The sequence below is a fragment of the Vipera berus genome (assembly GCF_964194415.1).
Source record: "Vipera berus genome assembly, chromosome: 1".
Lineage (NCBI taxonomy): Eukaryota > Metazoa > Chordata > Lepidosauria > Squamata > Viperidae > Vipera > Vipera berus.
Window position 1 is genome coordinate 540,740 of NC_138202.1, and position 14,226 is coordinate 554,965.

General features: G+C 55.3%; 1 protein-coding gene across 1 annotated transcript in view; it reads left to right on the top strand.

Annotated features, from left to right (window-relative positions):
• KCNN1 (potassium calcium-activated channel subfamily N member 1) overlaps positions 1 to 8,285 on the top strand; it is a 49,593-nt gene extending 41,308 nt beyond the window's left edge. The window contains exons 6-11 of the mRNA XM_081319004.1: positions 862 to 1,280; positions 2,510 to 2,651; positions 3,709 to 3,819; positions 4,421 to 4,548; positions 5,621 to 5,690; positions 6,863 to 8,285. Coding sequence (XP_081175130.1) covers positions 862 to 1,280; positions 2,510 to 2,651; positions 3,709 to 3,819; positions 4,421 to 4,548; positions 5,621 to 5,690; positions 6,863 to 7,147 — 1,155 coding nt within the window. The 3' untranslated portion in view covers positions 7,148 to 8,285. The remainder of the gene's footprint in view (positions 1 to 861; positions 1,281 to 2,509; positions 2,652 to 3,708; positions 3,820 to 4,420; positions 4,549 to 5,620; positions 5,691 to 6,862) is intronic.
• Positions 8,286 to 14,226: the final 5,941 nt, after the last annotated feature.

Consider the following 14,226-nt stretch of genomic DNA (forward strand, 5'->3'; position numbering starts at 1 on the left):
GGAGGGAGGGGCTGCCCCTGTTCCCCACCCCCACCCCCCCACCCCGATCTGGGAGGAGATGCTTGGCCAGCCACGGGCATCTGGGGGCCTCCCTGGGTTGAGGGGACTGGGGGGGAGGAGGAGTGGAGGGCTGGGCTCCTGGGCCTGCCCAGCTACCGAGGGGGGGGGAGATGGGATTGGGGGAGGGGCCGGTCCTGGAAGAGGCAGGCGGTCCAGCGGGGCTGCCCCTCACCCTCTTCCCAGCTCTTGGCCCAGGTGGGTGCCAGGCAGGCGCCGATGCTTCTGCTGTGGGCCGATGCCCGGGCTGGGGGGCAGCTGGGGTGGGTGAACCCCTAATATTGTAACCGGGAAGCACCATGAGCTGCTCTGAATGAGGCTCTTGGGATCGGCCGGATCCGGGCCTCTCTCTTGGCCTTCCGGGGGGGGGGGGCAGCTGCTGGGATGCCGAGGGCCAAGGTGTCGCCCGGGCTTTGCCTGTCCCCGGCCTTCCCTTTGGCCCTGGTCACTTCAGCTCGCTGCCCTTCCCCGCTGCACAGGCAGTCCTCAGCTTACGGCCAAAATTTCTGCTCCTAAGCAAGATGTTTTTAAGTGAGTTTTGCCCCATTCTATGGCCTTTTGTGCCACCGTTGTTAAGTGAATCGCTGTAGTTGTTAACTTAGCAACAGGGTTGTTAAGTGAACGTGGCTTCCCCCATTGACTTTGCTTGTTCAGAAGGTCGCAAAAGGGGATCGTGAGACCCCCGGGATGCTGCGACTCTCATAAAGGCGAGCCGGTTGCCAAGCGTCCGAATTCTGATCACATGACCACGGTCGTAACTGTGAATAATGGCCCCCCCGACCATCCCCCTCTCCCCCCTTCCAGCTGTTCATGGTGGACAACGGGGCGGACGACTGGCGCATCGCCATGACGTGTGAGCGGCTCTCCTTCATCACGCTGGAGCTGCTGGTCTGCGCCGTCCACCCCATCCCCGGGCGGTACGTCTTCACCTGGACCACCCGGCTGGCCTTCACCTACGCCACCTCGGAGGCCAGCACCGACGTGGACATCACACTCTCCATCCCCATGTTCCTGCGCCTCTACCTGATCGGGCGGGTGATGCTGCTGCACAGCAAGCTCTTCACCGACGCCTCTTCGCGCAGCATCGGCGCCCTGAACAAGATCAACTTCAACACCCGCTTTGTCATGAAGACCCTCATGACCATCTGCCCGGGCACCGTCCTCCTGGTCTTCAGCATCTCCTCCTGGATCATCGCCGCCTGGACCGTGCGCGTCTGCGAGAGGTAGGAGCCCCCCTACCCCCCCACGGCCGGAGGGAGGCCAGGCGGAAGCCCAGACGCGCCCAGCGATGGAGTGGGCGCGCAGGCAGGGTGGGCAAACCTTAGGAGCCCCCGTCCCTGTAAGGGCTCCCTTGTCTGTCAAGGCCCCTGAAGTGACGGTCCCGCTTTATAACGCCTTGGTAAGGCCAGACTCGGAACTCGGCATCCAGTTTTGGTCACCACAATGTAAAAAAGAGGTTGAGACTCTAGAAAGAGTGCAGAGAAGAGCAACAAAGAAGATTAGAGGTCTGGAGGCTAAAACATATAAGGCATGGTTGCTGGAATTGGGTATGTGTAGTGTAATGAAGAGAAGGGCGAGGGGGTGACAGGAAAGCAGTGCTCCAGTATCTCTGGGGCTGCCCCAAAGAAGAGGGAGTCAAGCTATTCTCCAAAGCCCCTGAAGGCAGGACAAGAAGCAACGGATGGAAACTAGTCAAGGAGAGAAGCAACCTGGAACTAAGGAGAAATTTCCTGACAGTCAGAACAATTAACCAGTGGAACAACCTTGGTGGAGCCTTGGTGGAGCAGTGGGCTAATGCCTCCTTAAGTAACACCAGCTGCCTGCAATCAGTGCAGGTTCGCATCCCACCAGGCTCAAGGTTGACTCAGCCTTCCATCCTTCCCAGGTAGGTAAAATGAGGACCCAGATTGTTGGGGGCAATTAAGCTGACTTTGTAATAATGCCACTTGAGGGTGTGTGTGAAAGCCCTAACAAGCAGGCATATACACAGAATGAAGGCTACTGCTAAGCTTGTAAGCCGCCCTGAGTCTTCGGAGAAGGGCGGGATATAAATGGAATTAAAAAAAAAACCTGCCACCAGAAGCTGTGAATGCTCCAACATTGGAAGTTTTTAAGAAGAGACTGGACGGTCACTTGTCTGAAATGGGTACAGGGTTTCTTGCCTGAGTAGAGGGTTGGACTAGAAGACCTCAAAGGTCCCTCCCAACTCTGTTGCTCTGTTATTTGAAGATCTGGGCCTGCTGCTGGGTTGGACTCCAGTACCTACGATGCCCAGCCAGCATGCCCAGATCATAGGGCAAGGCGAAGACTCGCACCCAGGAGGCGAGCTGCACCAGGCAGGGCATCTCCGTCCGGGGAAGGCCGACGGTGGGCTGTTTGTTGGTGCGTGTGCACGTGCGTGTGTGCATGCGTGAGGTGTGACGGCCCCTCTCCCTCTCCCTCCCTCCCTCAGGTACCACGACAAGCAGGACGTGACCAGCAATTTCCTGGGCGCCATGTGGCTGATCTCCATCACCTTTCTCTCCATCGGATATGGGGACATGGTTCCCCACACCTACTGCGGGAAAGGGGTCTGCCTCCTCACCGGGATCATGGTAAGGCTCCGGAGCCAGCAGGCTGCGTTGGATGGATCCCTAAAAGATCATCTAGGCCAGCCCAAACGTTCCAGGTGGCCCCCAGTTTTTTAAAAAGTGCCTCTTTGAGCAAGAGGCTGCTTGATCAACAGCTGTTGTGAGGAAACTTGTTTACAACGTGTGTGAGTGTGTGTGTGTGCGTGCGTGAGAAGATTATCACCACCAACAGGGCAGCCTCAGTTTGTTTCTGAGACGTTTTTCCAAAATCTGATTTTTTCCACCCATACTTTGAAATGGGGCGCTCCTCTGCATTCTGCAGCCCCCCCCCCGACCCCCAGCCTGGTTTTCTTCTCCCAAGAATTTCACTCCAAACCCCAGAAGAGGCTGGAAGGACCTGCAAGTGGGGTGTGCGGGGGGGGAAGAGGGGGCACTGCACTGTGCTTCACGTTGAAGGTTTCTGCAGATTACAAGGAAATTCAAACCTCCCTGTAGGTAGAAATCTAACCTAGCAGGATTTGAATTTCCCCCAACAGATTTTTTTTGCCCATTACCTTTCCCCCACTATCCTGATAGCCCTTAACTTACGATCATTCATGTAGTGACCGTTTAAAGTTACAGCACAGTTGAAAAAAGTGGCATGACCGTTTTTCACACTTGTGACCATTGCAACGGTCACACGATCAGAATTCGGATGCTTGGCAGCTGACTCATACTTACGACGGTCGCAGAGTCCCAGGGTCGAGCGATCCGCTTTTGCGACCTTCTGACGAGAGAAGTGTTACCAACTGAACAATTGCAGCGGTTCACTTAAAATTTGAAATCCCCCCTCGCGCTCCGTTGCAGCCCGAAATTTCAGCCCTCCTGGATTCTGTTCTGTTTTCCTGGCATGCTAGATTTCTCCTTGCAAGGGACTTTAAACATTCCTGAGAAACTTACGCAACTGCAACAAAATTGGCACAGCCCTCGAGGATACAACGAGACGCCTTCTAAGCAAGAAGGGGGGGTTGGGGGGGTCCCCTGTTCTTGCCTCTCTCTGGGGGGAAAGGAGACTTTTCACTCTCCTTGTGTTGTGTTTCAGGGTGCAGGGTGCACAGCGCTTGTGGTTGCCGTTGTGGCCCGGAAACTGGAACTCACCAAAGCCGAGAAACACGTCCACAACTTCATGATGGACACACAATTAACAAAGCGGGTAAGACCACGAGGAAGGGGGGAGGGGGGGTCCTCTGTCCTGGCCCAGGCTGAGTGCATTGGCCCTTTGGAAGCCCGGTCTCCCCTGGGACAGATCCACTGGGATCTGTTCCCGATCCCTCCTGACTTTGGCCCTGGACATTGGGATCACCCACAACTGTGGGGCGCCCCACTGCTGGGTCTTTCCTTTGGGGTCACTCAGAGAGCCTGGAAAGCCCGTCTGGCCCCTTCGCTGCCCTCTGGAGACCCCCTTTGCGTGTGCAGGAGTAGGCAGCCTTGGCTCTTTTGTGACTCCTGGACTTCAACTCCCAGAATTCCTGAGTCAGCTGTGCTGGCGAGTCATAAAAGGGCCAAGTTTGAAGACCCCTGGCATAGACATTGAACCTTTTGCTTCTCCCTACTTCTGGGTTTTGTTTGGGTGGGATCTCTTGAGAAGGGAGCCCCCCCTCAAGACTTTGGGGCCCCCTCCCTGGCGAGGTCATGCATCCGTGTGCACCAAGGGAGGAAAAGGATTCTGCAGGGCCCGTTTTGTTCTCCTCCCTTGTCCATTCCGGGGGGGGGGCTTTCCCTTCTCACTTTGTGGCCCCCCCCACCCTCCCCAGGTGAAGAACTCGGCGGCCAACGTGCTCAGGGAAACGTGGCTGATCTACAAGCACACCAAGCTGGTGAAAAAGCTCGACCACGCGAAGGTGCGGAAACACCAGCGTAAGTTCCTCCAAGCCATCCATCAGTAAGTCCTCCTGTTTACCTGCTTCCTGCGCCCCCCCGCCCCACCTCGCCCCCCCTTCTCCACCACGCCTCCTCCCCATTGATCCGGAGAACCCCTCTGAATGGCTGTGCCTAGAGGGAAGCGGGTGGGATTTGGTCCATACGATGCCTCCCTGCCCCCGCCTGTTCAAGGCAGGTGTTGGGAACTTGGCCCCGCCCAGCATGGTCCAGAAATGGGGGGGTTGTTCCCCCAAATTGGGGACTGCTGCCTCAAGCGCTTCTCAAGGGCCCAGTCGGGTGGTGAGGCCGCAGTTCAGTCGGGGGCGGGCAGGGAATTCCTCCATCGTGCAGGGCTGTGGGCAGCTGGTCAGCCAGGCTTCAGCGGGCAGAGAAGCCCCATCGCTGGCCTTGGCAGAGCTTGACCCTCGCAAGGGCCGCCGGGCTCTGCCCCGGAGCTCTGGGCCCTGTGCTGAACAGGGGCGTGGATGGCAGGGCCAAGCGGTCCTCCTCCATTGGCATCTTCTGCCACGTGGGTGAACCTCGGAGGGGAGGGGCTGGGGTGTGCGTGAGGGCTGTTTGCAACATGTTTCTGAATGGTGAACTGGGGCCATGGAGGACTCCGCTACCCCTGTGGCTGTTCCTCCAGAAGAGAAAGCTGGAGTGGGCCTTTCTTTTCCCTTTAAATGTGGGTTCGTGGGCAGCGTCCTGAGTGGGCAGGACGGCCAGGCAAAGCCCTCTTCCCCGGCAGTTTGGGCTGTGCATTCAGAAGCTCTGCTGGTTCTGCAGCCTGGGGGGGGGGTGTCAGGAAGGGGGTGCCAGGGAAGGACCCCCAAAGGGTGCCGAAATGAGGGAAAATAAAAGCAGACAGGCAGCTGGGGAAGGGGTCTTGGGGAAGGGGTGGTTCTCCCCCCCTCTGCCCTCCCCGGAGGCAAGGGGGGGGGCTCCCAGGACATACCTCTGAACTCGGGGACTGGGTGGTGCCTGCAGGGGGGAGGGAAGCTGCTCCTCGCTCCCTCCCCCTCCCTCCCCACCTAGTTTGCCGCTCAGTCCTGGTGAGGAGGAAGAGGAGGGTGACCCCGGATTTTGCTTTCCAGGTTAAGAAGCGTGAAGATGGAGCAAAGGAAGCTGAGCGATCAAGCCAACATGCTGGTGGATCTATCCAAGGTCTGTGGGGAATCTGAAAAGGCCGGAGGGGGTTTCTGCCTCCCCCCGAGTTCTGGTGGTGGGGAGGGCTCCCCCGGGCTGCATGCCTAAGTCACCGGGTCGCCCCAGAGGGACTTTCCCACAGGGGGCGGTGCCGGATCCGGAAAACAGCCCTTTGGCTCGAAGGTGGGAGAATTCGAATCCTCCCACCTTTGCCCAGAGCAGCTTTATGGAATCCAGTCTGGGTCAGTCACTGGGCCCCCTCTGTTTGCCTCCGTTCACTTTATTAAATATTTGTTTTGGGGGGTGTTTCTAAACCACAAACGTTTAGCTTGTTCCCTTAATCGGTAACAGCCAAGTTTGAAAAGCTTTCCCGTTTGTGTTGTGCGTGCCACGACATTTTTTAAAGAAAAACCAGGTGGGATTTTGATCAACCATCATCTTTGCCATCTTGACTTTTCTTGACCACGCTTTGCCGATGCCCCCCTGACCCCCACATTTCTTAGGAACTCTGTTGTCACTGCCATCATTGTTCCCAGGTGTGTACCCCACTCTCCCCTCCTTACCGCCATCCGTGTTAGTCGCTGATATCTTAATTTTCACATCCGTCTTCCTTGTGGCAGCACACAATCTGTCCAACGTTCAGCGCGAGTTCCTCAGCTTCCTTCGTTTAAGCACATCCTGCCCTGCTTTTTAAACAAAATTATAGGGTTGGCAGGGACCTTGGAGGTCTTCTAGAATCTAGTCCAACTCCCTGCTCAGGCTGGAGACCCCAGACCATTTTAAACAAATGGTTGTCCAATCTTTTCTTAAAAACCTTTTTGTAGCGTTGTATGGCTTCCTAATTGTTTTTGAATAGGATCACGTTGAGGAACTCGACAGATCAAACAATTCAGCTATTAAATCTTTGGGAAATCCTTAGGGGAAGGTGGGGCAGGGATGTCTCAGCCATTAAACCATTTCAGGTCAGTTCGGGGTGTTGGACGGATCCTGAGGGGGCGAAAGGGACGGCTGGCAGGAGGGGGATGCTGCGGTGACAGGACTGCGCACCGCTTAGCAAGCGAGCTGCAACCGCTGCCCCTCTTCCCCCGTTCCCCTCCACCCCTGAGACTCTGTATGCTCATAAGGGGAGCCCCACAAAGAAAGCCCCAGTCTATCCATGTGCAGGTAACCTTGTTTCTCTTCCTCGGCAGACCCAGAACATCATGTACGACATTGTGTCCGAACTGCAGGAGCGCAACGAAGACCTGGAGAAGCGCATCACTGCGCTGGAGGGCAAAATTGACACGCTGGGGTTCACCCTGCACGCACTGCCCGGCCTCGTCAGCCAAGCCATCTGGCAGCAACAGCACCAGCACCGGGCCCTGCCCCCCCGGGGCTACGGCGCCTCCCACGGCTCCGAGCGCTCGCTCTGGACCCCCACGCAGCGGCGGGAGTCTCCCTCCACCACCCCCCACACGTCCTCCAACAGCGGGTGACCAGTGCCGGACCCCCAGAGCAGCTCTGCTCCCTATGGCCATCGTGTGGCCGGATTGCCTCTGCGCTTTTTTTCTGGAAAGCCCCCGAAGTACAGCCACCTCCCCCCACCCCGAGTGCCAGGTAGAGAGGGAGGGCTGGCTTGTCTTTGGCTCGGCCTGGAGAAGAAGCCACCGTGCCAGGCCAGTTCCAGTGCAACATTTGGCAAAGCTTTGGGGCAGGGAGGGGGTGGTCTTGGTAGAAATAATGCATGTTCGAAGGAAGGAAGGAAGGAAGGAAGGAAGGAAGGAAGGAAGGAAGGAAGGAAGGAAGGAAGGAAGGAAGGAAGGAAGGAAGGAAGGGGGGAAATGGTGGGTAGCCTCAGATTTTCAGTTTGAAGAAGTAAGGAAAAATCCGAGCACTCTCAGGATGGGGGCTGCCCCCTTCCCCGTGGGCACTGTAGGGAATGGATCACAGCCTGCGGGGAGTGACATCGCTGTGTGTGTCACGTGACTTGATTTGAACCAGACCCCTCGGCTTCCAGGGAGCGCAGGTGGGCAGGGTGGGCACTTTGCTTTTTATAATAAAACAGAAGGAATATCTTTTGGGTCAGCCTCGAAGTGCATTGCATCACTCGGCATGATGGGCATTCCAGGTTTTTGCCCTGGATCAGGGGTAGGCAACCTTGGCTCTTTTATGACTCCTGGACTTCAACTCCCAGAATTCCTCAGCTAGCCATGCCGAGGGAAAAGGGAGAGGTTTCCATGCTGAGCCATGCTGGCTCAGGAATTCTGGGAGTTGAAGTCCACCAGTCATAAAAGAGCCAAGGTTGCCTACCCCTGGCCTAGGTGTACCCCACGGACATGTCTTAACAGCATGAAAAGGGGTGGCAGCCGTGGCAGAATCGAGTGTTTCAAGGAACAGCGAAGTGAATTGACACTACCTCTGTGTGGTTGTTGTTGTGGTTCATTCATTGTTGTCGATGTAGATCTCAACACTATTAGTTACGTTAGAACTGAATGGGGTGGTGGTGGTCCAGGCCGCACGAAATGTCTTGGCACCTCTCAGCAGACCGGTGGAAATGGCAACCGGGGGGGGGGGGTAGAAGGGATGGTTGTGTTTGGGTGTGCCACTCACAAATGCAACTTTGTGGACACATACTCATCACTTCCACGGCCCGGTTCCGAATGGGTTGTGGTGCAGCACCAGGCCACAGACCCCTGTCCTGGCACATGTTGGGCAAGGGACAAATGTGTAGGCGCCACAGTTGTTTTATTGCTAGCTCTAGACAGCTCACACGTGCTTCCGCAGTGTGGTTTACTCCGTAGGTTTGACAGCCCTTGTGGATGAGGCCATGCCAGCTAGGGTGCTTTCGTGCCAGCGCTTCCCAGGGGGTTGTGTCTGTGCCCAACAACTTCAGGGAGGCCTTTAAGTGTCTTTGTGAAGTTTCTTCTCCCCTCCATCTGAGTGTTTTCCAAAAAAAAGCTGCTTGGGTACGCACTTGTCTGGCAGGTGGGTGGCATGAGCCCTCCACCAGTCTGTGCTCTCACCAGCCGCACGTGGGCACATGGCAGGCCTGCTCTTGGGAGAACTTCGGTCTCTGCTACTTCGTCCCGCCAGCTGATGCCCATGCAGCCATGCAGAAGTGGCTGAGCTGTCTTGCGTGTCTGACACACAATCCGCATCCCACAGGCACAGAGAAAGAAATTGATGCCCACAGCTCTGCAGACCTTCCGTTCTGTTGCTGGGTGGATTCCTCAAGCACAGTCTCCCGAGAGCACAGCTTGGCTCTTGCGCAATTCAGCTCAGTCTCGGCGGTCACTGCTCGGGACACGAGTAGCCAAGGGCGCTCAAGTGGTCTGAACTGCCTTTCGATTGTGATTGTGGTTCCTTTATGTGTTGCATGAGGAGCAGGCTGGTGCTTGGGTCTTTGTTGGGGGTGAGTCCAAAGTTGGCACAAACCGTAGAGAATTGCCCATACTGACAGGCACTGGGGGCACAATCGCTGACAGAGAGGAAGCCTCCTAGTACAATTTCCTTCACTTTGGGGACGGTGTGAAGTCTCCTAGGTTGAAGAGCCGGGTACTGTGGAAGCTGACGCCCACCGGAGCATAGAAAAACTCAGAGAAGTAGTGCAATATCGGAAGACGGGGAGAGACCTGCAGTTGGATGTGACTGAATAATCAACCTTCCCAGACTGAAGAGCTTCCCGTCCATTCTGTAGCTGAGGCTGATTCCAGCATGGCTGTCCCGAAAGGCATCATAAGACGTGGAAGTAAGCATCGTGCTGAACAGCGTGGGTGCCACCACAGCGCCCAGTTAGCACCATTGGGGACTGGGAATGCCTGGGATGATTCTCCACCATCCAGCACCCATTGGCCGTCCAGGAACGGGCACACCCTCTGAATGAACTTGCTGGGTGTCCTTGACATGCACCTCGTGGGCTTTGGTGAGGTCAACAAGGATTGTTACGAATCATATAACTGAAAATCTAACCCAGCAGTAGTTCATCCCTGTTAAGCGCTTCTGGGATGGCACTTTTTAGGATGCCTGGCTTAGTTCACTGCAATACTTGTTTTGCAGCTGTCTTTTATGGTACTCTTTAAATTTGTATACTGTTCTCTTTGTAAGGAAATTACTAGTCTACGTGGACAGTTTGCTTATCTAGAGTCTCTAGTCTGTGCTCTCCAGGCAGAAATTAGGTGCCCAGCTCAGCCCTTCTCTTCTGTTGAGCTGTCCCGTTATCAGCCCCCTTGACCACAAAGACCCTACAGGAGGAGGGCAGTGAGGGCAACCATGGGAACTGGCAGGATGACTGCCAGGCAGCTCATATATCACAGGCGTATTCTTAAGGTTCAGGAACACCCAGTCTTGGTTCCAGGCATAGAGGGGTTGTAGCATTTGAGTGAGCCGCTGATGGTGAGCAAGCACAGGTCCATACTGTCCCAACGGCTTAAGCCCAAAGCGCCAAGTCCACCACCCGATGAGTCGTGGAACAATCCCCGGTTGGAGATTATGATGGGCAGCTGGTGTACCGGAACAGAAGCGGAAGCTTTAGCCTAATGACGAAGGTTGGCAGTACAGGCAGGATGTCCATATTTTGCAATTTTGAAGTCCCGGGCCCCTCTCGCCCAATAGCCGGAGACCACAGAGATCTCAAGGACCCGTAGTGGGTTCATTCTGTGCACAATCAGGTCCTGTTTGATGAAAGGTGAACCAGATGGGATGATGGGTTCCACCAGAAGCAGGTTCTTACTTGCATGGGAGCTATTCAAGGCACTGACGTACACCGTTGTGTCGTGCACATCTTGCATTGTGGGTGAGTTCCCAGACATGCAGGGCCTTTGATGGTTTCGGGGGGCACGGCAGGCTCCTCCGTGGCACTTGTGGGTGACTTGGCAGTAAGTGCCCTGTGCACCCCTTGACTTGGTGTGGAGTAAGAGGCTCCTCGGCTGGATGTCCCATAAGTACAGGTGGGAGAACACCTGGGGGGTGGGAGAACAACAGCCGCACATGACTGGCTGTGTCAACATTTGGAGTACTCTGCTCTCAGCCACTGATACGTTTAAGAGCATATTCCTCCACTCAGCTCGTTCTTTTGCTTTTCTGGTGACGACTGTAGAGTTCCGTTTGCACGGCTTGTTAAGCTTCCACCGCGTGGAGCGAAAGGCATCTTGTTGCAGGATGTCAATCACCATGGTGGGGTCCAACGCAGTCTTCTCAGGCTGGGCCTTCTGCGGAAGTGGGATTGAGGTGGAGAATCAGGGGACCCCCCCTCTCAAAAAAAACCCCTCCATCTTTGACGTTGGCATGGAAGTAGCCCAGGGGAGTGCCCTTCGGTAGTCACAGCCAGTGTCTCACCGCCGAGCGAACCAGGCAGTCCGGTTTCTTCAGGATGTGCTGCCTGTGATCTGGTGTGACCTCGTGCGTGAATTTGGGCACCGAATGCGTCTTCAGCAGCTTAAGCCCTTGGTGTGGTTTAAGCGGTGCTTCTAAGAGCTCTTGCAGCAAAGTGTCCAGTTTGGAGACGCCGGTGTGAGAGGCTTCGTAGGACCATTTTATGTTGCTTCTCTCAGCACACCCCTCCTGCCTACGAGGGTGCAAAAGGAAAGGCAACATCCTTCAATAAGTCAGAAGGCATAATATTTACGTGCAATTATTTACAGATTCAGAATAAGAAAACTGCCTGAAATCTTATCTGACGGGAAACAGAGTCCACAAATCATTGCAAAGAAGCAGCAGAAACATTTGCTGCTACCTGAGTTGTTATCTCCTGACCCACAGCCTACGTTGCTTGTTCAGCAGTCATTGGGGCAGTTGTCAAAAACAAGCCTACCGTTGCCCAAGGTACACAAAAGAAAACCTCGATAAGCCTGAAATAGTTCAGAACAAGGAGGCAAAACTGAAATGGAAAAAGAACAGCTAACACCACTGGAGAAAAAGCGTAGGTAGCCAGAAGACTCTTCCGCACCCAGGTTCCACAGACGCCCCAAAATACACAGGAACAGGATCCCCTCACACCCAATTGCTAGTACAAACTAGCAAAAACCCTGCAGAGGAAACTCAAGACACCCGGTCAACAACTCAACTCAACTCCCCAGAACAATTTTTCCAATGCATCAAACACACGAAGATCAACAAGGAAGAAATCAGGGTCTCCTTCAACGTCACCGCCCTCCTCACCTGACATCGACCTGGCTGAACAAACCATACACCACCTCCTCACCAAACACCATACCCACAAAGCGGAGGCCACCACAGAGCACGTGGCCACGTCCACAGAAACCATCGTGAAACTCCTGGATCTATGCCTCAACACAACACACTTCAAGCTCAATGGGAAAACGTACCAGCAAGTGCAAGGCCCCCCTGATGGGATCCCCCATATCAGGCCTCATAGCAGAAGCATCATGCGGCGACTTGAATCCGTTGCTCTACCCACCATCCAAGATTCCGGATACGCTACGCCGATGGCACCTTTGTCCTCATCAAAGGCTCCCAAATTGAAGAAACACACCGCCTACTCAGTAACACATTCCCTGGGATCGAATTCACACATGAAGAGGAAACCGACAATGTCCTGCCTGAAGTGTTGGGGGCAACGGATATTCCTGAGGGTGGGGCAGCCTCCAGCTTGCCAGGTGAGGTTTACGATTCCAAGCGCAGGTGTGTTGAGTCCACACACCATACGCACACATGGACTATCCGAGGGCCCAGCGGTGGTTCACCAGCTGGTGTTGAAGGAAGCCCCCCCCCTCCCTTTCAGGAGTTCCTCCTCACATTCAGCCACCACCTGCTGTCCTCTCCTGGAACATGGAGGGGCACCTCCTGACCCCAAGCCCCCTTCACAGCCGTCCTGTGCCGGTTTTCCCTCGGGAATCCTGCTTTGCGTTCGGCCAAGTAATCTGGCCTCCGCCCTTCTCATAGCGCTTGATCCCAAACACGGCATCCCAGGTGAGGCTGGATAACTGGGGAAGGCGCTGCAAACATCAAAACCACACTTGGCTTTGTTGCAACCTCATCGCCCGCTGATTCGGGTGTAGCTTTTGGCCTGCAACGGTCCCAGTAACCTGGCTGCTTTTACTGCCGCCGCATCCAAATTATCTGATCCTTTCCTTTGCAGACGTTGGCCTGTGTGCCTTTGCCTCCAAACGGGGAGATTAGGGTGGCCTCCATGCACTGTGTCGAACCAGCTTTTTGCAGAGCAGGAGAGGTCCGTTAATTATGTTTTTCACGGTCAAATACGTGGTGGGTGGAGCCCACCTGCTCACTTGGCGGATGCTTTGAGCTGTTTCTTGGCCCTAGAAAATGGCTTGGCTGCCCATGTCTTTCTGCAGGCCGAGTGGCCTGTCCTGGCTCTTCCCTGCCCTGAGTGAATGTGGGCTGGAAGGAAGGAGACCCAGGAAGGGAAGGGTCTTCCACACCCCCCCAAGGGTCTTCTGGATTCGAAAGCCCCTCCAGGGTTGCATGGGAGGCAAAGGGGCCCGGAGGGAGCGGAGCAAAGCAAAATGGTGCATTGAAACAGGCCCTGGGGGACTCACTGCCGAGGGAATGGCTGCAGCCTCCTGCTGGGGGCCATCCCTGGGCGTGACTCTCTTGGCAGATGACATTTCCTTTTTTAAAAAATGATGCAATAGCCCCTAAGCTCATTTTGGACTCCCTCCCTCTGTGCCCCCCCCCCCGCATGCAACCCAAATCCTGATCCAGTCCCTGTTCCTCAGCGAGAAGGCTTCCTGAGCGTCTCACTTCCCCGCCTGCAGTTTTCTTACAGTCCCACTTCACTCCATAGAACAGAATAACGGAGTTGGAAGGGACCTTGGAGGTCATCTAGTCCAACTCCTTGCATGAGAGTTTATGTACCATTTCAAGCAAGTGGCTGTCCAGTCTCTCCTTGAATGCCTCCAGTGCTGGGCCTCCCTCCTTCGCATAACTGACCAGGCTGAAAGGAGATGGGGCAGAGGGGGACTCTATGGGTGGGGGTGGGGGGAAGCCTGGTTCGCTCCTGGTGTGTGTGAACTAAAGCCATCAATGTAAGCCATAACAGGGTTTCTTACTTGGGCATTGTCTGTGACAGGAATGCAGCAATTAAGGCTTGATCACCTGGGTTTAGGACTGAATGTATTGTGAGAATCAGCCACAAGGCTTTGTGGAACAGTCTGATCAAAGTTAAAACTTCTTTTTAAAATGGAGGAGGGTCTTCCTGCTTCTGAAATGGGATGGCCAGCCAGCCCCGCCCCCCCCCCAGTCCTCCAGGTCCCCTTTAATTCAATCCCAGTTCAGTTCAGTGGCCCCCAACCCTGGCCAAAGCCCAGCTGCGTGGTGGGGCATTGTGGCTAATGGCTGTGAGTATACCTCCCCTCCCCTTATTTCTAAGGGGTCTCCCAGCAAGGGACAGTCAGATATAAATTCTTGGGAAAAGGAAGCTCTGCTGAAACCGGATCAAGTTGGGTGCCTTTCGAACCCCAGGACGACGCCGCATCCATCCGATCCGAGATGCCCAATCCAGGCAACCCACAAAAGGCAGGCAGGCAGGCAGCCACGCTATTGCCTAGGAGAGGAACCACGGAGCTTCTCAGCTTGGTTTTTTGCCCCTTTTCCCTGC